The sequence below is a fragment of the Coenobita brevimanus genome, chromosome 24, assembly GCF_032717465.1.
Source record: "Coenobita brevimanus isolate Jiangsu-jjx chromosome 24, ASM3271746v2, whole genome shotgun sequence".
Lineage (NCBI taxonomy): Eukaryota > Metazoa > Arthropoda > Malacostraca > Decapoda > Coenobitidae > Coenobita > Coenobita brevimanus.
Window position 1 is genome coordinate 11143476 of NC_136977.1, and position 25704 is coordinate 11169179.

Consider the following 25704-nt stretch of genomic DNA (forward strand, 5'->3'; position numbering starts at 1 on the left):
GTGAGCTGACATGTTAGGGTTGGAACTGTCATCTGTAGTTAGATCATCCGTCCATTTCTTTTTCTGTCCAGTCCTATCTTTCTATTGCCAGATGCCATAATCCCATTAAGGGGTGTCCATTTAACTCTGAGTTATTTGTTTTATGGGGAGGGGCACTAACCCTCCACCAACCCACTTGCTGACATGTAGAGAGCACTTATGGCTTGGTTATATTGTTACCACTCAGTGTTGTAAATGGTTTCTTGGCTTACAGGAAACCATTTGGCATGTCACTCAGTGTAAAGCCACCTGTAAAGTAAAGAAAAGCAATAAGAAGAGACAGGAAAGATGGAAGAAAAAAGGAAGAGAGGAGGGCAGGCACAGGAAAAGAATGATACAGGCTAAGGAAGAAGTAGGCAGCACTACATCAAATGAGTGGATGATGGTCACCACCAGAGTAGATCTGAATAAGGGAATATTGTTACTCATAATGTTTCTTCTATTATTTTCAGATATATAGTATCTATAACTATTGGCCACATGACAAGTCCACCATCAAATTAGAAAATTCAAATGCTGTTCGGATGAGACAAGGTAAGATATATAAAGTTTGGCAAGTATGCATTTCAAATTGTAATAAATTGTTGTGATCATCATCATCATCATCATCATCATCATCATCATCATCATTGTCATTGCTTGGACCTCCTTTCACAGCATAGGACAGGATGAGGAGTAGCAGTGTTCAGACAGCCCAAATTTGCCCAATCCAATGGGCTATGCTTCCATTCATTAATCATTCAAGCCCCCGGAATCCTGGCTCTATCTTATACACCAAAACTTCACCACATTCTGCAGCTTTACACAAATGTATCCGATAGAGACAATCCGGACAGTCACGTTAAAAATGGGTGCCAGTTCCCTGGCGATGCACTTCCTCTCACAACATCCATCCAGTCAGTTCGATCTCTTGTCAGCCCCCAAGCCTCACCAACTTCCATACCACTCTTCCTCACACTCTCATCCACCATATCCCTCCACCTTCTCCTTGGCCTGCCTCGCCTCCTCCCACCTTCAAATTTGCTCAGATATACCTTTTTCACCACTCTATTGTTATCCATTCTCTCCACATGACCATACCATCTCAGTACACTCTCTTTTATTCTGATATCTACAGACTTCTTCACTCTGCATCTTTCACAAATCACATTGTTTCATATCCTATCCACTGTCTGCACTCTACAGACATTCCTCAGCAGTTCCATCTCCACTGCTCTTACTCTTGACTTTTCATTTTCATGCCACACCATAGTTTCACATCCAGATGTTAAAGTTGGCACTAACACTCCTTCATGTAAGCTTCGTTCAGCTGCGACACTCAAGCCTCTGTTTCTTATCAAGACCTTCATAGCACCAGCTACTTTCCTTCCTTGTGTCACTCTGCTTTCAACTTCTTCTGCACATTTTCCTCTCTTTTCTGTCACTGTACCCAGGTATTTGATATCTCATCAATTCCAGTCTCTCCATTCACTGTGACATCACACTGTGAGTCACCTTATCTCTCAATTACCATATTATGTTTTTCTACATTTACTCTCAAGGCATGACACAGACATCAGCAAAACTGCATTAGTTTGCCAAGTTCTTGTCTGGTATTTGCAAGTAGTACTGCATCTTCAGCATACAACAAATTTGAGATATTTCATCCATCACCAGTGCCTTCCCTTTCTCTGTTACTCGTGTTTTTATTTCTCTCATCACCCCATCCATATATATGTTGAACAACCATGGGGACATTGCACAACCTCACCGCATGCCCACATCGATCATGAACCATTCCCTTTCATGCTGATTTACCCTTACACATGCCTCGCTACCATTATAAAGACTCTTGACAACACTTAGCAGCTTACCATCTCTGCTGTGCATGCACAAAACCTTCCACAGTCCTTTTTTGTCTACTTTGTCGGATCCTTTTTCCAGATGCATAAGTGTCATACGCACATTATAGTACTTCTCACAAGCATTCTTTCCTGTCTATCTCTCTGCAAATATTTGATCCACATATCCTCTGTCTTTAGTGAATCATATACTGTATGTGGTATAGTACTGTATAGTATTATACATAATTTGTTTGGTGAAATCATTAAAGTATTGTCTGTCACTGTTTGCAATTATGCTGTACTTTTAAATCATTTAATAGGTGATGTTAAAAAAAAAATTATGCTTTTTGCATCTCTTATTTTGGCCAGAGATAATGGATTTATCATCATCATCATCATCTGATCCTGTGTTTCCCCATGAGGAGTGTAGGAGCCCTGGGCTAGGCAAGTTGGTTCTGACATTTAAGATGAGAGTGACCAGCCTTACTCATCCCTGAGTGGCATTACATTAGCAATAAACCCTAACCATCCCTTGGATTTAAACCTGTACTGGCTCAGTTCAGTTGGAGTGCATTAATTACCCACTAAACCACCAGGCACCATAATTTGGTTATATGGCTACCACCCAGCGTAGTAAATGGTTTCCTGGTGTACAGGAAACCATTTGGCTCTTGACTTAATGTTGGGTCACCCATAGGCAGAAGGAAGAGGAAAGAGTGAAGGAAAAAAAGACAAGAGGGAGTGTAAAGTCACCCATAGGCATAAGGAAGAGGAAAGAATGAAAGAGAGAAGAGGGTGAAAGGAAAGAAGGCTGGAAGAGGGGAAAGGGCAGTCATCCGAGAGCAACAGTACATCGAGTGAGTGGATAGTGAATGCCCCCACCTACTATTGATATCTCCAGACTTTCAGTTCAGATCACTTGTATCCTAGTTGTGTCCTGCCATGAGTCTTGACTGTTACAGTGAATGCACAACTGGGATGGACCGATAGTCAGTCCAGGATGCTGCTGCAGCTATATCCACAGGTTCTAGTGGCCCATCTGAGCACTGGCGAGCATCAACCCATTGAAGAACTTTGGCTTCAGCTGGCCAAGGCATTTCTGAATGCTACCAATGAGAAGAAGCAGTGTTATGAGGTCAGTTGAGGCACAGTCATACACGGGCTTCACATTATCAGCTTCTTTTTAATTTTTGTTCATTATAAAGTTTGGCATAAAGCTGGTAGGTTTTGAGCAGCTCTCCTTCCGAGGTAGAGGACATGGTTGATAATAATTGTATGCAAGAAGGCAAGTACGGGGAAAATTATACAAGAATGGCTGCTAGGTGGGTATGAAATTAAAGGTTTGTACACTCATGATGAAGTCACATGGAGAGGTTTATGGAAGCAGATGCAAATATAGTGATTCCTTGGTTATCACGCAGAAGTGGTACCAGATGTGGCACATGATATCAGATTTGTATGATAACAAATACACAAAACATGTGGGATTTATCCTAATTGGTCCCAGGCACCTGAAGCTCAAACCCCAATTTTCACTTTTACGACAGTTTAGACCCACTGAATACAGTACAGAATGTTTTGGTGAGTGCCAGAAACACACACAGGCATTGTTAGGTTAATAAGAAAATTATGGCAAGGGCATAGTAAGGGAAAATATATGATATGTTACTGGGTACATGTACCTCATCGAACCCTTGACCAGCCACTCGTCTTGCCCCTGACTGTAGACTTGTTGAGGTATATGTATTGTTTAGTTTTATGGTGGCAAACAATTGCTTCTATGGTAGGAAATGATATTTACAGTCCCCATTGATGCTGGAGACAGGCAGACACCATCTTGTTGTTCACCTAAGACAGATGGATGCCATCTTGTGGTATGTCAAAAACAGATGGATGCCATTTTAGGCCACAGTTTTTTCAACAAAATTACCCTAATCAGTACTGATTTATCCAAACCTAACCAAAATTTTTGTAACTTAACCCAGCCTACTGTATTTCCTGCCATATAATGCACCCCCCCCCACACACACAGAAATGCTTCGAAAATCACCCAGTGCAATAGTACCATGAAGTTCATGGTTTGGGGTAGGCCTACAGGTTGAGGTGACTGGTATGAAGGCCAGTAACAGTCAGAAGCTAATCACTTGATGGCCATACTAATCCATATCCATCCATCATCCAATCCTACATTGCCCCATGAGGAGCATAGGAGCCTGGGGCTAGGTAAGTGGTCCTGACATTTAAGATGGGATTATTAATTAAATAATCAGTAATGCAGACTTATGTGGGTATGTACAGTAATACCCCAATAAACGATACCCCTAGATGCGATAACCTGGCTTAGCTATGGGGGTACAAATACCACCACGTCCTGATACCCGATGGGTGAGCCCTGGTTTAACCCGCCCCGTCCCGACCACTTTTTGACCACTGGTACCCCCCAATCCCGACCATTTTTTGACCCTTTTTTTTTTTTGCTAAAACTTTCGCTTTTGGTGAGAAACATCGAAAATTCATAGAGAAATCGCTCACCTGAGGTTTAAAATACTCATTACAGGTAGGAGAGCCTCCTTACCTTACTGGGTTTTCTATCAGGCTGGCACCAAAGAAAACGAGTTCTATGGGAGGATAACTATTTCACACCACTCATAAACAGTATTTATTTATTTACTGTTACGAATTTATATGTAGTACAAGAGTATATTGGTTTTCAAGCAGTAATATAGGCATTATAAGCATTGTTTCACTCACTAATACCTGACCTTTTTTTGCCACATTACCTGATCATCATTTCTAACTGTTTCTTCCTCTAATGCTATGTAAAGTTTGTCCTCCACATTGTCATTGATTGGGGAATCACTCTGGCCCTGAATTGCGTACCATGGCATGACATGGCTATACTGGCCAGGTCACTGATAACAGGTGAATTGCTGAGAAAAGGGCATGCAGGGGGGGGGAGGAGGTCATGCTGGGTAAGGCATTGTCTCTGCCTGGCATCTTGTTGAGGCAGGTGTCCCGTGTATACGTACCAAAAATGACTCGCGAAAATTGAAAATTGTGGAAATTATGAACCTTGCAATTGCAGGACGTTGAAGTACGTCCTCGGGATTAGCTGTGACAAAACGTGAGGACGTGGAAGTACGTCCTCGGGACGGCGCGGGTTGATGATGGGCCCTCCGATGTTGCGCCCACAGACGACGGGCTGAAATTTTGAAGCGCACGCGTTCCCCCTGCCAGCTGAGCCCACCCACTTCCCAGGATGTGCATAAATGCTCGCGCAGGCCCCATAGCCATCGCTCGCCCCGTGCTCACCCATATCGCTCTTCTCGTACTAGCCATCTCAGATTGAGGATCTCCCTTACGCTCGCCCACCACACATCATGTTGCACCACCAACGTTACGCAAGTTGCTATCATAGTGCATCGTAACTGTGTTCGAGCAGTGCCGTGAGTAGAGCAGTGATACTAATCATGTGTGGAGTGCAATAGTGTGTGATTTTGGGCAAAAATAAGTGTGATAATGTCTGGTAAGAGTGCTGCACATGGTGGGGCTAGTGGTGATGTTAGTGGAGGCCCTAGTTGTGGTGGTAAGCGGCCTGCTAGTGGTGGTGCTGGTGATGTTCCTGTGAAGCGTGTGTGTAAGACTGTGTCACTAGAGGTGAAATTAGAAATTCTTAACCCCTAGACCTATGCCACACGATCGTGCTTTTGTGTAATTTGACACGCCAGCCTATCCCGCACGATCAATAAAGACACACAGAAAACTGGGGGAGGGTAACTCCGCCCCTTTGGTGATGTATATGGGATCAGACCAATGAGATCTAGAGTGTCTGGGGTGGTATGGCGTGATTGGCCCCCTAAGGTGGGGGAGAAGGAATCCCCCCCCCACCACCACCACCACCATCACTTTACCTCCCTCAGCCCCATTGGATCATCTCCATATTGTCCCCTCCCAACCAACCATACCCCAACATACTCCCTTCAGTGGTGTGTGCATAGCAACCCTTCTCCCCTCTCCCTCCTACCCCCTCCCTCCTCCTCTATCCCTCCTCCCCTATCCCTCCTCCCCTATCCCTCTCCAGCCACACACACTCTACTTCCACTTTTCGCCTGGCTTGTTTTATTGCTATGGGCATATACCAGACTGACATTTCATGCCTAGGGAACACTTCACATTGACATTAGTTATGTATATATAAATATTTACCATAAATAATGCATTTTCTGTACATTTTCTATTTTCGCCCATGGGGGATTGGTAACTTTTTTGCATGTTTGACGGGCGATTGTGCGATAACTATTTGGTCAGTCTGGCTGAAACATACATTTTCAGGTGTGTAAGTTCAGTCTCTTGAAATGTGGAAGAAAAATTTTTACCTTGGTGAAAGTCGAAAAATCGACCCTGTTTTGCGGATGGAGGGACAGACCTGCTGAGCAAATTGCATACTTTAGGGGTTAAGCGGCACGGCAAAGGCGAAGGTGCATGTGCTATTGGCCCGGCTCTCCACCTGGCCCAGTCGATTGTCTCCACCATCATAAAGAAGAAGAGGCCATTAAGGCTGCTGCAGAGGTGGTTGCAACCTTATCCACCTCCCGTATCACCCGCCAGCGAGAGCCTGTGATGGAGGAGCTGGAGTGTATGCTCCGCACGTGGGTAGAAGATCAGAACCAGAGCAAGGCACCCATGAGCCACGCAATAAGGCTCTCTCGCTCTGGGACGAGTTAAAGGTCAGGTGTGATATTGATGAAAGTGAGACCTTTAAGGCGAGCCTTGGGTGGTTTGACTGGTTCAAGAGGCAGGCAAACCTCCACCACTTGAAGATGTACGGTGAGGTGGCGAGTGCAGATACGGTGGCAGCAGCAGCGTTTCCTGACGAGCTGAATCATATCATTGCGGAGGGTGGCTATAGTGCAAAGTAGGTGTTGACTTTCAGCAAGGAAGGGCTGTTTTGGAATAGAATGTCCTCCAAGACATATCTTGCAACGGAGGAAAGGTCTATCCCCAGATTCAAGGCCTCGAAGGACTGGCTGACACAGTTGCTGGGGGGCAACACCGAGGGCGACCTCAAGTTGAAGCCACTCCTAATTTACAACTCCGAGAACCCCCGGGCTCTGGTGGGGTATGTTAAGGAGAAACTTTGGGTTATCTGGAAGTCGAACAAGAAGGCTTGGTTGACTTCAGATATCTGTTCGTCGTATTTCCACTCGTACCTCTCTTGTGTGCTGAAGAGGTATGCGTCACGTGAAACTTTTAACAGATTTCTCATGGTGGTGAATGATGCGCCTAGCCACCTGCCCACAATGAAGGAATGGGCCAGCAATATTGAGGTGGTGTTCCTGCCCCCCAATACCACATCCTTCTTGCAGCCAATGGACCAAAGGGTGATCGCTGCCTTTAAAGTTAATTACCTCTGCCGCACGATGAAGCAGTTGGTAAGGGCTTGCGACAGTAATGACAGGACAACAGTGCAGCAGTGTTAGAAGGTATACAACCTATGCTACACCTCTGAGAATATAACTGCTGCATGGGACCAGGTTAGCCAGGCGATGATGAACAGTGTGTGGCAGAAGCTGTGGCCAGAGTGTGTCCACTCCTTCACCAGCTTCCCTGAGGGCATGCAAGCTCTGCCTGTCAAGCGTGTGCGGCAGGACATAGTGAAATTGTTGCATGAGGCGGGCTTCAGGGAGGTCAACAAGGATGACGTGGAGGAGGTTCTCAAGAGCCACAGGGAGGAGCTCAGTAACGAGGAGCTCCTCCATATGGAGATCCAGCAGGTGCACCAGGAGGCAAAGGAGGAGGAGGAGGAGGAGGTTGTGCCTGAGGTCTGAGCTTTGAACATCAAAATCCTGAAGGAGATGCTAATGAAACCGGATGAGATAATTGACCTAATGAGAACACATGACCCCCTCCCAGGACGAAGCAGGGACATATCTAATTGGCTCAAGGAGGGGATGAAAGTCTACAGGACAGTGCTGGAGGAGAAGAAGAGGGCAGCCAGGCAGACTACGATCACAGCCTCCTTCAAGCAGGCCCCCACCAGGCCAGCAAGTCACACATGATCTCCCCAGCCTTCAGCCAGCAGAACATCTCCCCAACCTTCAGCCAGCAGAGAATCCCCAAGGGACACCTTCTGCCAAGGACGTGCTTGGCCTGTTGTGCTGGACCTAGACTCCAGCAGATCGCCGTCTCCCGTGTCACCTTTGTCTCCACTAAGGCACTCTGCCATTCCATGGCTTCTGTCCTCGTCCCGGCTTCCATCTCCCACACCACCTTGGCCACTGTCTCTGTCTCCCTCGTCACAACGAGAGCCACCGCAACTGACTTCATTGCTACCTCATCAATTATTGCAGCGGTCTTCCTCGCCACCTCACTGGACATCTTAGCTGTGTCCCTCACCATCTCCTCTATCATCGCATTGCACTCCATCGTCACCCCCAGAGCCATCGCATCGCACCTCATCGCCACCACCTGAGCCAACGAATCACACCCCGTAGCCTCCACCTGAGCCATCGCATCACACTCCATCGCCTCCGCCAGAGTGATCGCATCGCACTTCATCACCACCCCCCTCTGACCCTCCCCTGGAGATGTGTTTGAGGGCTTTGAGGAGGAGGATTGAGTGTTGGGGAGCACCACATGTCCCCTACCCTCGGGGGGGGGGGGATAGCAGGGATGATGGCCTGGACCGGACATGGACTTACAAGAAGTTAGTGATGAGAGGTGTTTGATATTTTCTAACCTATTCCTTATGATTTTCAGACTTTATTTCTTGTTTTTAGTGAGTTATTTACAGGTGTTAGGCTTGGGTTGACTTCCTTGACAGCTGTTAGGCCATGTAGATTGCTTTTAAACCTGTTTTTGGGCTCATCTGGGTGAGTTTCGGACTTGGTTTGGGGGGAAACCCAAGGCTGGTAAACGGTCCACATTGAAATACATGTTAAAAGTACCCCGATATACAATACCCCACCTAACGATGGGGTTTTACCTAACCAGTTAGATTGTTAAACTGGGGTATGTCTATTATCATCATTACATCATACATAAACAGTAAACTAAGCATTCTGTGGGTTAGTTATGCACACACATAAAGCATGGAGTTGTTGCACCAAGCCAAGCACATCGATGAATTGTAAACAGTCAGCTGATCACCTGTTATTGAACATAAGATGGTGGTGAAAGATTTGTATGTTTGCATATTTCCACTTTAAATAAATAATTTAAAACAAACTTATTATCTTAACCTAACCAAACCTACTGGTAACCCATTTTTTGGTAATCTTATATAATTGTAACCTATTTTATGCCAATCTTATATAATTTCAACCTATTTTATACTAACCTTGTATAATTGTAGCCTGTTTTATCCTAACCTTATATAATCATAACCTCTTTTATACTAACTTTGTATAATCATATTTTCCTTGCTTATTGATTGACCCTCTTCATACTTGGATATGCATTTCTGCATAACTATACAAAGTCACTGAATCAGTTCAGAAGTAGGCAGAAAGTTTTTGTTAATTTGTAAGAGGTGGTCCTATGTCACCTTGAAGATTACACCGAAATTCATTTAGATTTCCATTTTGGCATGTTTGGGTAAGTTACTGTTGGTTAGGTCAGGCTAAATTGGGCCAAGATATGGTCAAGTAAAGTAAGTTCAAACTGAGATAGGTTAGGTTAGGCTAGTTTAGATGTGGTTAGGTTTGGTTTGGTTGAATGTGGTTAGATTACATTATTTTTTTATTTTGGTTGGGTTAGATTATATTGTTTTGTTAGGTTGGACAATTTAGATTAGGTAATGCTAGGGTATGATTATGTAAGTTTAGGCTTGTAAAAATCAATTTCAGTTGATTTAAGTGGGTTTTAGAAAGTCTGCCATTATATTTGATAAGCAGACGTGAGTGAATCAGGAGAAACATTGATATAAAGAACAGAGGAAAAATCATCAGTAAACAGCCATTTACCACCATAAAATTTATTAGAATATATAGGCATCAGGCAAGGAGAAGAGGAAGTGAATTAGTAAGATATTCCTGCTGCATAAACTAATATGAAGAAGTCTGTGACCATGAGTGGCTGGCTTGGTTGTAAGCAAAAGCTGATCAAATCAGCATCAGTTGTATATTTTTGAGCCTTTAGAATTAATTGAGTATTTTATCCATAATGAGTTATTATGCACAAAAATGAGTATTATAGTTGTATAATTGTAAATATTATATGACCTCGGTTGTTGCTGTTTGCCACTTCGGGTTGTGGGCAGCGCTTCATGAAACTTACCCTCTACTGCTGGGAAGGTGTGAGTCAATGAAAATTGAGTGTTCATTGCTAAAAAATCTTGGCCAGAGAAAACAGCTCACTCATGTGATGATGTCCTGGACTGATGTGCTGACCTAATGTTTGTAAGTTTTGGGCTCAGCCCAGCTCAGGCACAAGATAATGTATTTGGTCCAAGGAATGCTTTATAACAGCAGAAGTGTGGATTTTCACATCGCAGTGATAACGAAAACCGCTATAACCAAGGGATCACTGTAATTTAAAGAATATACGCAGCTGCCTTTCAAGAAAAAACTTTTGTAGCCAAGAATTTAACGCATTTAACTGGAGGAAGTCTTCAAGTTACTTTGACTACTGTACTATCAGATGACTTTCCTTAGATTGGGAGAGTGGACAAAAGTGGTCAGAAATATTTTCCATTGACCTCTTTAGCCTATGTATGTCTTTTTAACCCTTGCTGAGCTGCATATATCATGTGAGGCAAAGTGAATGTCTGCATGAGCCAAGCTGCAAGCTACATACCAGGTACAGTTTACATTGTGGTTATAAATTGACTCAGGGAAAGGAATTCCTTACAAAAAAAAAATCATCCCAACAGGATTAAAACTTAATTCTGGCTGATGCCAAACAGTTTTATTCAGCTTGGAAGATACATTTTCAGGCTGAAGGAATTAACAACTGATGGTTAACCCACCTGGATAATTCAAGGATAATTCAAAGTTAAGGTGGAAAATTTGGTATCCCTTCAAGATAGGGTAGTCTTTTATTCTTGTTAATGTGGGACACATAAGAAAGACATCCTATGGTTCTAGGGATTAGAAATAACCTTACTAACCCCTTCAGCCTGATTCCCTTCCCCCCCTCCTTCACACCAAACACTTTCATTCAGCTTTGTAGAGGTCTCCCTCTACCATGAAGGACAGAAGAGAATGGAAACATATAGTGAGGTAAAAAAAGTTCTCACTGAGGGAGAGGCATTGATGTATCACACTGAAGATATTGCTGGCACTTAAGTTCACATCATCTATCTAATCGACATCAGTGCCACTATATTGCAGACTTTGTAATGAGAGTTGGCAGTATCATGTTGGTTGAAGTGTTCAGAATTGATTTCACAAAACACTGTGGGCCATGAAAATGTGTTCTTCCATTGCTATTCAAGATGTTAGCCTGACACTGTATAATGAAATTTTTTTGTTTTGTACAACATGGTGTGGGTGTTCACACAGTTAGAGGAGCACCTGTGGCTATTACGAAGGGGTCACCACAGCCACAACCCCTTCCCATTCACTGCTGAGATGCAACTGCTGGAAGAAACAGAGGCCACATTGGGCTTTGTAACTGGACAGCTTAGCACTGGTGGACAGCAAGCAGGAGTCAGTAAACATCAGCTTGTACCCTACTGGAGTCACACAGCTGCACACCTCTTGTTGGATCTGGTGCTTCATCATCGTCAGGAAGGGGTCAAGAATGCAGCCCTCTTTGAGATGATCAGCACGAACATGGCTGGCTATAGTTACAGGTAGGTCGGAGTTCTGTTCATGTATCAGTACCATTTACTTCAATCAGGAAAAACTCAATGTTGGTGCATGAATATTATAGTTGAAACCTCCTGTATTTACAAGGGCACTGTTAGCAAAAGCCAGAGCAGACATCAGAGCTACAGGTACTGTATAGGAATTAAGACATTACAGAAGTAATAGGGCACTGTGAACACTCTGTGAATTCTTAAACTCTTTGACATAACTTTACCACTCTGACACTACCTTTCAGCTCCCTTCCAACATTGATAGGTGTGATGCAGGATGTAAAGTACAGTATATCCTCAGTTTAATATACTAATTCAGCCCCTACCCTGTGCAACAAGTTGAATATTCTGCCAGACTGGGAGGATTCCTTTGTAAAGCATTCTGGCCCCCTTTGTGCGCACCATTGTCACCGAGTTGCTTTAGGCTAACATGAGATAATGGAACAGCCTCCTCTGAACTACAGTCTCATAATAACATGTACGTTTACATGCAGGTAGTGTAACAGAATACATTCAGGTCACAACTTACACAGATTTAATTTACGTCACAACTTACACAAATTTACTTCACATCACACCTTACACGAATTTAATATACGTGAGTTTGACTTCGTGATTTTAAATCCTGCACAAATATTTAATATTTTGATATTTATTTCAAAGCAAGAAATTGTTTTGGAAGGAGGTAAAGAAAGTAAGGCAGTGTGAAAGGGGAAATAGTAGGGGAGTGAAAGATAGGAATAATAGATTGTTGGTGGTGAAGAGAGAGAAATTGAGGAGATGGAAGGAGCACTTTGAGGATTTGTTGAATGTAGAGAGTGAGAGCAGTGCGAGTATAAGTGGTTGGGGAATGGCTGGGAGAAGAAGAGATGAGAAGAGGAAGGAAGTGATCAGTAGGGCAGAAGTAGTGGAAACGATGAAGAAGATTAAGTTGGGAAAGGCCCCAAGAATTGATGGAGTGTGTGGTGAAATGCTTAGGTATGAGGGTGTGATCGTTGGGGAGTGGATATGGAAGTTGTGTAGATTGGCTTGGGAAGAGGGAAGGTTTCCAGAGGACTGGAAATAAGGTATAATTGTTCCTTTATACAAAGGAAAATGGGAGAGAGAGATATGTGGTAACCATAGGGGTATTTGCCTTCTTAGTGTGACTGGTAAAATATATGGTAGAATACTCATTGATAGGGTTAGGCATATGACAGAGGAGCTAGTTGGAGAAGAACAAGGGGGATTTAGGAAGGGAAGAGGGTGTGTAGATCAGATATTTGTTCTAAGATGTTTAGTGAAGAAGTATTTAGAGAAGGGAAGGAAAGTGTATGCTGCCTTCATGGACTTGGAGAAAGCTTATGACAGAATAGGTAGGCAAGGTGTGTGGAAGGTACTAAGAAAATATAGAGTGGAGGGGAAATGGTTGAGTGCTGTGAAGAGTATGTACGAGGGAGCTAGGGCTACGGTGCGAGTGGATGGTGAGCTGAGTGAGTTCTTTGATATCAATGTCGGACTGAAACAGGAATGTGTGATGTTTCCATGGCTGTTTAATATATATATGGATGGGGTTGTAAAGGAGGTGCAGGGTAGGGCAGTGGATGTTGGGATGGCTGTAATGAATGAGGGTGAGATTTGGAAATCTTCCGGTGTTGCTGTTTGCTGATGATACAGTATTGTTGAGTGAAGATGAATGGGAGTTGCAAAGTTTGGTGAATGAATTTGGGACAGTTTGTAGAAGGAGGAATCTGAAAGTTAATGTAAACAAAAGTAAAGTTATGGTGTTTGAGAGGAATGAAGTCACAGAGTGTGCAGTGAAGTTGGATGGTGAGGATATGGAGAATGTGAGTGCATTCTAGTACTTGGGTAGTGTGATGAGTAAGGATGGAACTTTGGGGGATGAAGTGCATGAAAGGGTACAGCAGGGAAAGAAGGTTGTTGGTACACTGAAAGCAGTGATGAGAAATAGAGAGGTGAGTATGGAAGTTAAGAAGTCACTGCATGATAGTATTGTGAGCCCTACCCTGACGTATGGAAGCGAGGTGTGGACCTTGCAAGAGGGGAACAAGTCAAGAGTGAGAGCAGTGGAAATGAGTTACTTGAGAGGAGCATGTGGAGTGACGTGGAGGGACAGGTTGACGAATGAAGAAGTGAAGGAACGTTGTGGGGTGGATGTGGATGTGGTTGAGAAGATTAGGAGAAATACACTGAGGTGGTTTGAACATGTGAAGAGAATGGAGAATGAAAGACTGACTAAGAGGGTGTATGTAGGTGAGGTGGAGGGAGGGAGAGAGAGGGGTAGACCGAGGATGAGGTCGAGGGATGGAGTTGAGAGGTATATGAGGGAGAGGGGGTGAGTTGGGGGGAGGGTAGTCAAATGGTGGGTGACAGAGCAACTTGGAGGCGTTTTGTCTGCGGCCACCCTTTGCAGGATTAGGGCGTCAGGCTATAGATAGATAGATAGATAGTTCAAAGTGCAGGCACAAGTTAAAAATGCAAATACTGCACCATTTATTGTCTTGAGTGTACACACACACACACTTGTGCGCGCGTGTGTGTGTGTGTGTGTGTGTGTGTGTGTGTGTGTGTGTGTGTGTGTGTGTGTGTGTGTGTGTGTGTTCTTACCTAATTGTTCTTACCTAATTGTATCTTTACAGGAATGAGTCAAGCTCGTACTGTCCCGTGTCTTAGACCATATTTATCGTACATATCCTTAAATTTGTGAATTGTTTTGGCACACACTATTTCATTCGGTAGTGCATTCCATTGATCAGTTGCTCTGTTTGGGAAACTGAATTTCCTTACGTCTTTATCACCTCTCCTTATGCAGTTTTTTGCAGTGTCCTCTTGCTGATGCTTCTCCATATGTTAAGTAATCATTTATGTCTATTTTCTCCTTTCCTGATATGCACTTATATAGCATTATCATGTCACCTCTTTTCCTTCTCTCCTGTAGTGTTGGTAGATTCAGTTTATTTAGTCTTTCTTCGTAGCTTAGGTCCCTTAAGCTTGGTATCCATCTTGTAGCGGCCCTTTGAACTTTTTCAATCTTGTCTATATGCTTTTTGAGATGAGGACTCCAGACTATTGATGCATATTCCAGGGTTGGTCTAATGAATGATGTTATTATCCTTCTTAGCATGTCTTCATTTATGTATGTGAATGCTATTCTCATATTTGCAAGCTGTGTATACATGTTCCGTACCTTCTCGCTGATGTGGTCTCCCTTAAGCTTGGTATCCATCTTGTAGCGGCCCTTTGAACTTTTTCAATCTTGTCTACATGCTTTTTGAGATGAGGACTCCAGACTATTGATGCATATTCCAGGGTTGGTCTAATGAATGATGTTATTATCCTTCTTAGCATGTCTTCATTTATGTATGTGAATGCTATTCTCATATTTGCAAGCTGTGTATACATGTTCCGTACCTTCTCGCTGATGTGGTCAGCCAGAGATAGTCTGTTATTGATAATCACACCTAGGTCTTTCTCTCTTTCCGATGTGTATAGGGTTTTATTTCCTAACTTATAATCCCAATCAGGTCTTTTTCCACTTTTAACAAACTTGATTACATGACACTTGTCCACATTGAATTCCATTTGCCATGTACTACTCCATTCATGAAGTTTATTTAATTCTTCTTGTAGCTCCCTACAAGAGTCTGTGCTGGTAATTCTCCTTTGTATTTTTGCATCATCTGCAAACATATTCAGATAGCTCTCATTTCCAGTGTTACTGTTTATATCATTTATGTACACTAAAAACATGATTGGTGCCAGCACCGAACCCTGTGGTACTCCACTAGTCACTTCTTTCCATGATGAGTAGTTTCCTCTTTAGTACTGTCCTTATTTTTCTTTTTATGAGAAAGTCTTGCATCCAACAAAACAGTTTGCCTCGAATTCCTCCTTGATGGTACAGCTTCCATAAAAGTCTTTGGTGTGGTACTGTGTCAAAAGCTTTCTTGAAATCTAAATAGATACTGTCCACCCATCCTTCCCTTTCCTGTATTGTGTTTGTTACTCTGTCATAGTAGCTCAACAGATTAGTAACACATGATTTTCCTTTTCTGAAACCAAACTGTCTTTCTGTTATCATACTGTGTTCTTCTAGATGATTTACCCAAGCTTTTCTTATAAGTTTTTCTAATACCTTGCTTACAACACTGGTCAGTGATACTGGTCGGTAGTTGAGAGGATTTTGTCTATTTCCTTTCTTGAATAAGGGGACTATATTTGCTTTTTTCCAAATATCAGGTAGTTTCCCTTGACTCAAGGATTTCTTGAAAATTAAAAAAAATGGTTTACTTAACTCCTTTGCACATTCTCGTAACACCCAACATGAAATTTCATCAGGACCACTTGCTTTTCCTCTGTCTAATCTACTTAACTCCTCCTGTATTACTTTTTCCGCTATTTGTATATCTGGTAGTATGTGTGGACATGCGTGTTCCACATAGTCCCTCTCAAAATTTTTTTCTTCTGTAAAAACTAATTGGAAATTCTTATTTAGTGCTTTTCAAATATCTTTCTCTTGTGTATAAGTGATTCCCTCGTCCGTGATGGATTGTATTATATCTTTTACTTTGGTTTTGCTTCTGATATAGCTGTAAAACAGCTTTGGTTGATCACTACTTTTATTTATTATATCCTCCTCAAACTGTTTTTGGGCTTCCCTCCTTATTCTTGTATAGTCGTTTCTTGCCTGTTTGTAATTATTATACGCCCTTTCACTATTGTGTCTTCTGTATCTATTCCACAACAAATCTCTTCTTTCTTTTGATTTTTTACATTCTGTATTGAACCATTTCTGTATTTTCTTATCTGCTTCTTTGTGCTGTGGGATGTACTTCTGGACTCCTATTTCATAAAATTCACAAAATTTTTTATATACAGCAATTAAATCTTGTCCTCTAAGCTCATTTTCCCAATCAACTTCTAAGAAATACTTCTTTAGGTCTTGATAATTTCCCTTTTTATAGTTTAGGCTCTTTTTGTAACTGTCATTGCTGTTTACTGTGTCATATGCTATCCTGAAGTTATAATTTATTACTGCATGATCGCTTTTGCCGAGTGGAGGGTGATATATTAAACTGTCAGTGTCATTTTCTTGCCTAGTAAATATTAGATCTAGCACTGAAGGTACATCGTCCTCTTTTTCTAGTGGTTTCCCTCACATGTTGCGTTAAGAAAAACTCTTGTACGAGATCCAGATGCTTTTGGTCCCAACAGCTTTCTTGGCTATTTATATCTAGAGTATTCCAATTTATATTTGTATTGAAGTCCCCAGTTAGTATAATTCTTTCCGATTTCTCTTCCATTTTATGTAGCAAGGATCTTATACTCTGAATTGTACTCTCTGCCAGGTCCTCATATTCGTCTCTTTCCCTTGTGTTTGATCTGGGTGGCATATACAAATTGGCTACAATTACTTTCCCTTCAGATGTGTCGATCTCTACTGCAATCAGTTCTACTTGTGATGGTATATCTAGGTTTATTTCCTTGACTTTTAGATTTTTCTTAGTTAATATTATAATTCCTCCTCCTTTTTTTAAATTTCTGTCTCTTCTCCATATATTGTATTCCTCTAAGTTTAGTATGTCATTTGATATCCTTGGTGTTAATTTTGTCTCAGTTAGGCATATTATTTGTGGTTCATTTTCTCTGACATAATCATTCATCTCTAGTAATTTAGATACCATTCCATCCACATTTGAGTACATCAACTTTATCATCTTGTTTATATACTTGTCATGACATGGTTCTACTAACTTCCTCCTTTTTCTTCCATCCTGTTTGTGTACCACTTTCGTACCTGCAATCCTATTACTTTGTAAAAAAATTTCTTCTTCTCTTCTGATCTTCCCTCATTTTTTGTTTTTGCTTCCTCCCTCTTCTCTTTCAGTAATTCCAGTTTCTCTTGTGTTAGGCATCTTTTTATCCATACATTTTTGAACTCCTCTTTTTCCATAAGATTCTTTGCATTTTTTAGTATCTCTTCCACAGTGTTTACACTCTGGAAAGTCACCTTTAGAGGTCTTGTCTTGCTTTTCTCGTATTTCCCTAACCTTTTGTGTTCCTCTATGTCTTTACTACAGATTTCCTCTGATACTTCTTTCAGTAAGCTCATTACATTTGCCATCTCCTTTTTGTCTCTAGTGATCTTGTTTTTAATTTCTTCCTCTTCTATACCAGTGATTACTATTGATTTATTTATTTCTGCTGAATCTCTGACTAACTTTGGATTGTTTTGGATTATTCTTTTCACTTCTTTTTTAATGTTTTTTTCCTCCACCCTTGTTTCTAAGTCTTTCTTTACTTTCACCATTTCAGCATACGTGGTTTCTACATCATTTTTGTAGCTTTGCACAGGTTCATTGACGTGTGTTATCTTCTCCTCAATATCACTGCTCTGGTCCATAAGACTGCTTGCTTGTGTGTGTGTGTGTGTGTGTGTGTGTGTGTGTGTGTGTGTGTGTGTGTGAGTATGTATGTGTATGTATGCATGTATGTATGTATGTATCTAGGCTATGTATACCAGTACAGTATATACCAGTACCTATGTAATGACAAAAGATGAAGGGACACTAAAACAGTGGAATGAAGCTTCTAGTTTTGTTCTGTATTGTGTAATATACAGATAAAGGCAAGGCAAGAAACTACATTATAAATTAGAGCAAAGTGACCCAAGGTAACAACACCCTGCCCGTGCCCCAAATTTGGGGCCTCTCACTCCCACTCTTACCTCTGGTGGATTCCCACTCACACTCTTACCCAGGGTGGTTTTTCACCAAAATCAAACCACTTCCATTGTTCCACATACCCAACACCTGTGCAAAATTTGAAGATGATCCATTCCTTGGTTCAAGTGTTAAATGATGCGCAGACTCGAAAAATGTGTGACCTTGACTTTGACCTTTCAGGGTCACCCAAGGTCAAATGTAATGGTGCCAATAGAATCCCCATATATGACTTCCTGTTAGTGATTAGGAGTAACCATGTGTTTATCTCTTGCCATTTGCCTTCTATGGCACTTTGAAAAATGTGCACAAAAAATGGGGCCACCCACTCCCACCTTTCCCCCCGGGTGGCTCTACACTAAAATTGAACCACTTCCTCAGTTCCACATATCCAACACCTGTGCAAAGTTTGAAGATGATCTGTTCATTGATTCAAGAGTTAATTGATGCAAAGACTCACAAAAAATGTGTGACTTTGACTTTGACCTTTCATGGTCACCCAAGGTCATTGATAATGATTCTTATCAAATCCCTATATATGACTTTCTGTTAGTGATTAGGAGTAACCATGTGTCTATCTTTCACCATTTGCCTCATTTGGCTCTTTGAAAAGTTTTCTCCAAATGGCTCCCCTCCTTCCCTATTTCCACCCATACCTCGTGATGGATTTTCACCAAAATCGAACTATTTCCTCAGTTCCACATACCCAACACCTGTGCAGAGTTTGGAGATGATCCGTTCATTGGTTCATGAGTTTATCGAGGCACAGACTCAAATAAATCAATGCCGATGATCACATCGCCCCTTCCACAGTGAATTGCGGGTGGGGTGAATTATGATAAGTATGGAAATAAAGCTCTTCTAGACTTTGAAAGTAGCCCAAACACAATTACTGTATACATTCCACTATTTTTGGGCTCACCTTTTTATGTAAATTAAATGTTGTGAAGTAAAAGAAAACAATGTAGTTCACAGATAGCTTCATAGTGTATGAATTATATTTTATTTTCGCATTATTTGGAAAGTTTTGTTTCTTTTTTGGACAGATCTTGTAATTTGTATATAGAGTAATTAGTTTGTTGATGACTTAGAAATTTACTTTTCCAGATACACGGGTGAGGAGTGCCGCACTTACTACATGCTGCTGCGACAGCTATACACCAATCGCTTGAGGACCATTAAGCGCAATAAAGAACTCATCAAGCCCTTCCCTTATATGGACAAAATGGCTGAGATTGATGCCATAACCTCCCAGCCAAAATTTACAGGTTAGGGAGGCAGTTTTGAAAAGTAATGTTTTTCAGATGTAGAGAAAGTTAGTTTGTAAAGTGGTACTGGTATATTAAAAGCTTAACAAGATGGAAATACAGTTCCAGTCCTCCTTACTCACTGTAAATGCATACGTCAATATGCTGCTACATTTTCCATACTCTTTTGTCATTTCTTTTACATTGCTGTATTCATTATTATCCATATACTTACAGAGACAGAAGAAAATCTGCAAAGAATTATACAGACTGCTCAAGAGAAACTGGAGTGCCTGAAGATGGGGTCAGAGGAGGAGAATGGATGTGGACGTGAGCATCTAGTTAACTGGCTTACGAATCTTAAAATGGCTCTTAAGCGAACTGGCCTCCACCCACCACCGCCTATAAAGAATGTTGGTTTGAAGTCTCAGTTTTATTTAATTATTATTTTTTTTTTTTTATAATAACTAAGGGTTACAGTAGATACATACCCAATTATTTTGTAGGTGTGCAGTACTACTGTGTAATGATTTTGTGCCTTACAGTATTTATCTATTTTTTTTTTCTTGGTAGAGAATTGTTTCCAGGAGGGAGCTCTTCTGAATACCCACAGCCATTCTTCTTTTTCAGGCCTTTTTATAATGTCTTTACTAATTGTTCATCTAATGGTCAGCTTTGCATCGATACTGAAGTTACTACCCAGAAGATACTAGTATTGTAATGTAGGGTACCTGTATATAATATAGAACATGTAGCAGCAATATTGTATCCATCATCATCCAATCCTACGTTGCCCCATGAGGAGCATAGAAGTCCTGGGCTAGGCAAATTGGTCCTGACATTTATGATGAGAGTGACCAGCCTCACTCATCCCTGAGTGGCATTCTGTGAGCAATAAACCCCAACCATCCCTTGGATATAAACCTTCACTGGCTCAGTCCAACTGGAGTGCCGTAATTACCCACTAAACCATTGGGCACCAAAATTTGGTTATATGGTTACCACGCAGCACAGTAAATGGTTTCATGGTGTACAGGAAACCATTTGGCATGTCACTCAGTGTAGAGTTACCCACAGGCAGAAGTGAGAGGAAAGAATGAAAGAAAAAAAGACAGAAGAGGGAGTGTAAAGTCACCTGTAGGCAGAAGGACAAGAATATTGTATAATTATATGATAAGAAAAGCTTGGATATGGGTTTTTTGCCTAGGCAAGCTCATGTGGCTGTCTGGAAAATGAGAAGTGTGAGTGATGTGTGTAAGAGAGTGGAAATAATGACTGTATTTCAAGAATGTGAGACACTGTATGCTACAGTGATACTATGTGAGACCCAGACATACAGAAATGACAATGATTAAATGGTTGTGTAGAGTGTCCTTGAATATGAGGCCTGGGGGGCTAGGATTGTGATTGAAGAATTGAGAGGAAGGATGGGACTTGAATGTATTGGTGTTATAATGAAGAGTAGTAGATAAAGATAGTTTTGGCATGTTGAGAGGATAGAGGATGATAATTGGGTGCCAAAGGTGAGAAGTGTGAACATTCGAGGTAGGGTTGCAAGAGGCAGACTGAAAAAGACGTGGGACAAGCTAATAGAGTGTGACCTTAGGGATAAGGGACTGAATAGGGAGACTGCCAGCGATCAGGCAGTGTGGAGAGCTACCATTAGGTGACCAAAACCTATACATGCAAGCATGTTGGAGCCTTTATAAATGATACAGTACATTACGACAATTGATGGAAGAGAGTTAGACAAATGAGTGTGTGTGAAGTGTGTAAGGTCAGGTATATATGGACAGTATAAAGAGGGAGTTATTTTGTTGATGAATGATAAATGACATAGATGAATACAAGAATATTAATTTATCATCTCAAGATGAACATATTTCAAGTTCCAGTTTAAGATGATGGAAGTGGTCATTGCATTTGCATCTTGTAATGATTGAGGTAAGGAAGGGAAAGGCAGGTTTAGGGATCATTGAATTTGAGGGGTATGACAGTTACCCCGATGTTAGAGAGTATGTGATGGGAGACTTGAATGGACGGTAAGACTCTGGCCCTATAAATGATGTCCACTCAATCAAATAACTATCTTTCCAATCTACTGTTTTTACATTTAGAACTAGTGAATGAATCTTTTTAAAATGTTCTGCTGTAAAGTGTCACTTGTCATTATGCCTGCTATTTTTATGTGAACCATGAAGAATTTTATACAGAATATATATAAAGGACAAGGTGGATTCAGCGATGTTTGTCTTCAGTGAAAAAAATGTGAATTGCAAGAACGCTTGTTGTGAAACCTTTGATCGCCTGAGTAAAGATTTTTTTTTTAATCGAGTGTATAGTAATGGACTTTTGTGGAGTGCTAAAGGAGAATGGTAATGGATGGCGACACTGTCAGGGAAAGAAGTTATGCAGGTGAGAATAATTTTTCAGCCCAGATTTTATCCATAGTATACAGACATTGGAGAAATTGTTGAAAGGTACCTGATTGATTACATGCCTCAGAAAGATGCCTGGAAGTATTGTTGACACAAGGACTGTTTAGAGGGTGATGTGGAGGTTTAACTGATCATACAATTGTGGAAAGCAAGTAAAACTGAGGCAGCGATGAAGTTAAGATACCTTGATGACTTAGTAGAAAAGAAAGAGGTAAATGTCCAAAGAAAGTGGAAAGTAGAGTGGCACTGGGAAGGTGGTTGGTGCTGTGAAGGTCTTGATACTGAACAGAGGTCAGAGTGCAGAGACAAGAGAATTGTTTGGAGGTGTGTTCGTACTTATGTCAGCATATGGGTATGAGATTTTATTATGACATGAGAACAGGTAGTCAAAGAGTAAGAGCAGTGGAAATGGGATTATTGAGTAATGTATGTGGAATGCATTAAATGAATGGAATGAAAGATGTCTAATGATTATAGAATTTAGGAGAGTGTGGAGTGCATAGAGGGAATAGGATAAGAAATAAAGATGTTTAAGGATGCCTACTGATAATAAAGTTTATGAAAGTGTGTTTAGCTGTTATGGTCATCTGCTGTAGAGAGAATGAATGTTGGTAGGGTGGTGAAATGAGTTTATGTGCATTTTAGGGCAAGAGGAGATGTGGTAGGCCAAAATAGTGGGTGGGTATAGTAAATGAACATGTAAGAAAATGAAGTATGGAAGTTAATGAGGCAAGGGAACTGACAAGGGACTGGAGTGGTTGAATGAAATACAATAAAAGACTGATTCTGCGAAATGGTTTGGGACATGAACTATTTATTAAATCAGTTTTTTCATCATCATCATCCAGACCTCCTTTCCTACCCTAGAACAGAGTGAGGAGTGACAACGTCCAGACAGTCCAAGTTTGCCCAGTTCAGTGGGCCATGCTTACAGTCACTCATCATTCAAGCCCTCGGAATCCTGGCTCTGTTTGATATGCCAAAAACTTTGGCCACATTCTGTAGCTTCACTTAAACATATCCAGTAGAGTCAATCTGGACACTGTCATGTTAAAAGGGGGTGCCAAATCCTTGTTCATGCACTCCTTCTCACAATATTCATCTACCCAGCTCGATCTCTTGTCAGTCCTCTATTCTCTCCGACTTCCATACCTTTCCTCCTCACACCCTCATCCACCATATCCCTCCACCTTCTCCTTGGCCTACTTCGCCTCCTCCCTGCTTCAAATTTGCTCAGATACCGGGTATACGTTTTTTACTACTCTGTTGTTATCCATCCTCTCCTCATGACCAGTCCATCTCAACACACTCTCTTCGATTCTGGTGTCCACACACTTCTTCACTCTGCATCTCTCACAAATCACATTATTTCATATCCTATCCACTCTCCCTACTCCACATTCATTCCTCAGCAATCCCATCTCCACTGCTTTCACTCTTGATTCTTCATTTTCATACCACACCATAGTCTCACACCCACATGTTTAAGTTGGTCCTAACACTCCTTCATGTAAGTCTCGTTCAGCTGCAACACTTAAACCTCTGTTTCTTATCAAGGCCTTCATGGCACAGGGTACTTTCCTTCCATGTACCACTCGAGTATCCACTTCCTCTGCACATTTTCCTCTCTTTTCTATCACTGTACCAAGGTATTTGAACTCTCACCAATTCCAGTCTCTCACCATTCACTGTGACATCACACTTGGAGTCACCTTCTCTCTCAGTAACCATTACTTTACTCTTTTCTACATTTACTCCCAAGGCACGACGTTCACAGACATCAGCAAAACTCTGCACAAGTCTACCAAGTCCTTGCCCGGTATTTGCAAGTAGTACTGCATCATCAGCATTAAACAAATTTGTTATATTCCATCCATCACCATTCATTACCAATGCCATCCCTCTCTCCATTACTCATGTTTTTACTCCTCTCATCACCCCATCCATATATGTATTGAACAACCATGGGGACATCACAAAACCTTGTTGCATGCCCACAATGATCGTGAATCATTCACTTAGATGCCCTTTTACCCTTACACGTTCCTTACTGCTATCACAATTCTTGACGGCACCCAGCAGCTTACCATCTACACCGTTTATGCGCAAAACCTTCCACAATCCATTTCTGTCCATTTTGTCGTATATTTCCAGATCCATAAATGCCATAAACACCTTATTGTCCTTCTCACAAGCCTGCTTCACTGTCTGTCTCACTACAAATATTTGATCCACACATTCCATGTCACTCCTTAAACCACCCTGTTCATCACTCATTTGGACATCTGATACCTGTCTTTCTTTCTTTATAATAATTCTTCCATATACCTTCCCTACCACACTTATGGCACGATAATTCTTGCACTCACTTTGTCCACCTTTATTATTGTACAGGGGTATAATCACAGCCTTTTTCCATTCTGCTGGCACAGTTTCACTCATCCATGCCTTCTTATATATCTCCAACAAGCACTTCATTACACTCTTCTCCACTACACTTAATCATCTTCTTATACACCTCATCAGTCCCAGCTGCTTTCCCATTTTTCAGCCGCTTTGCAGCGTTCATCACCTGTGCCAATGTCATGTTGCCTGGCACTGCATCCCTTCTCTGCATTCCCCCAAAACCAGTCATGTTTACAGCCGCTCTGCTCGCTCTATTCCCATTCATCAGGCTTTCAAAATATTCTGTCCATATGGTCCTTACATCATCCCTATGGGTTAATAATCTACCACTTACATCCTTCACACTTCACATTTCTTTCTGCTGTGACTTCTACATTTCTGCACCTCTTTCCAGATTAACTTCCTATTTTCAGAATAATTTGCATTCATTTTTCTTCATAGATCATCATTTACCTCCTTCTTTTTCCTCTTCACTAGTTTCTTTACGTGCCTCTTGCTCTCAGTATATTCAGCTCTTCTTTCAGTTGAACCCCTGTCCTGTAACCACTCTAGCTACTTCTTCCACTTTTCCTCCACTGCTCTCTTAACCTTTTCATCCCACCATTCCGTACCTTTCTTCTGTATTGTTACTCTTGCCATACCACACACTGCTTCAGCATTCCTGACTAAGCAGTCCCTATATGCATTCCACAGGCTGTCCAGATCCATTTCATTCCAATTCACTGATTCTAACTCCTCCCCTACTTTGGTCTTGTATTCATCTGCCATTTCTTTGATCCTCAGCGTCTCGACTTTCAGTCATTCTCCCTGACTGCTCCTTTCTCTCCTGGTCCACCTCATGTCTCTCAGCTTGATCTTGCATACCACAGTCACATGATCTAACAGACCTCCACATCGTCCTCTCACGGTCCTCGTATCACAGCCATTCCCAGCATAGACCTCTCTATGAGCACGTAATCAACCAGGCTCCGTTTAACACGATCCCCGTTCCCTCCTACCATGTATATTTATGTGCATCTTTGTCTTTGAAATATGAGTTACAAATGCACAACCTCCTTTCCTGACACATATCCTTCAGTTGCTTCCCAGTATCATTTTCACCTGGTACTCCAAAACAACCCATTATGTCATCCTCAAGACCAGTGCCTGCTCTTCCATTCATATCACCCATTATGATCCCTTTATAGCTCCTAGGGATTTCTTCCACTGCTCCATCCAGCTCATCAC

At 41.6% G+C, this 25704-nt stretch overlaps 1 protein-coding gene across 1 annotated transcript in view; it reads left to right on the forward strand.

Annotated features, from left to right (window-relative positions):
• LOC145393549 (uncharacterized) overlaps positions 1 to 25704 on the forward strand; it is a 252668-nt gene that overhangs the window by 131599 nt on the left and 95365 nt on the right. Inside the window, exons 10-14 of the mRNA XM_080267700.1 lie at positions 492 to 573; positions 2825 to 2997; positions 11366 to 11658; positions 19494 to 19654; positions 19871 to 20046. Coding sequence (XP_080123826.1) covers positions 492 to 573; positions 2825 to 2997; positions 11366 to 11658; positions 19494 to 19654; positions 19871 to 20046 — 885 coding nt within the window. The remainder of the gene's footprint in view (positions 1 to 491; positions 574 to 2824; positions 2998 to 11365; positions 11659 to 19493; positions 19655 to 19870; positions 20047 to 25704) is intronic.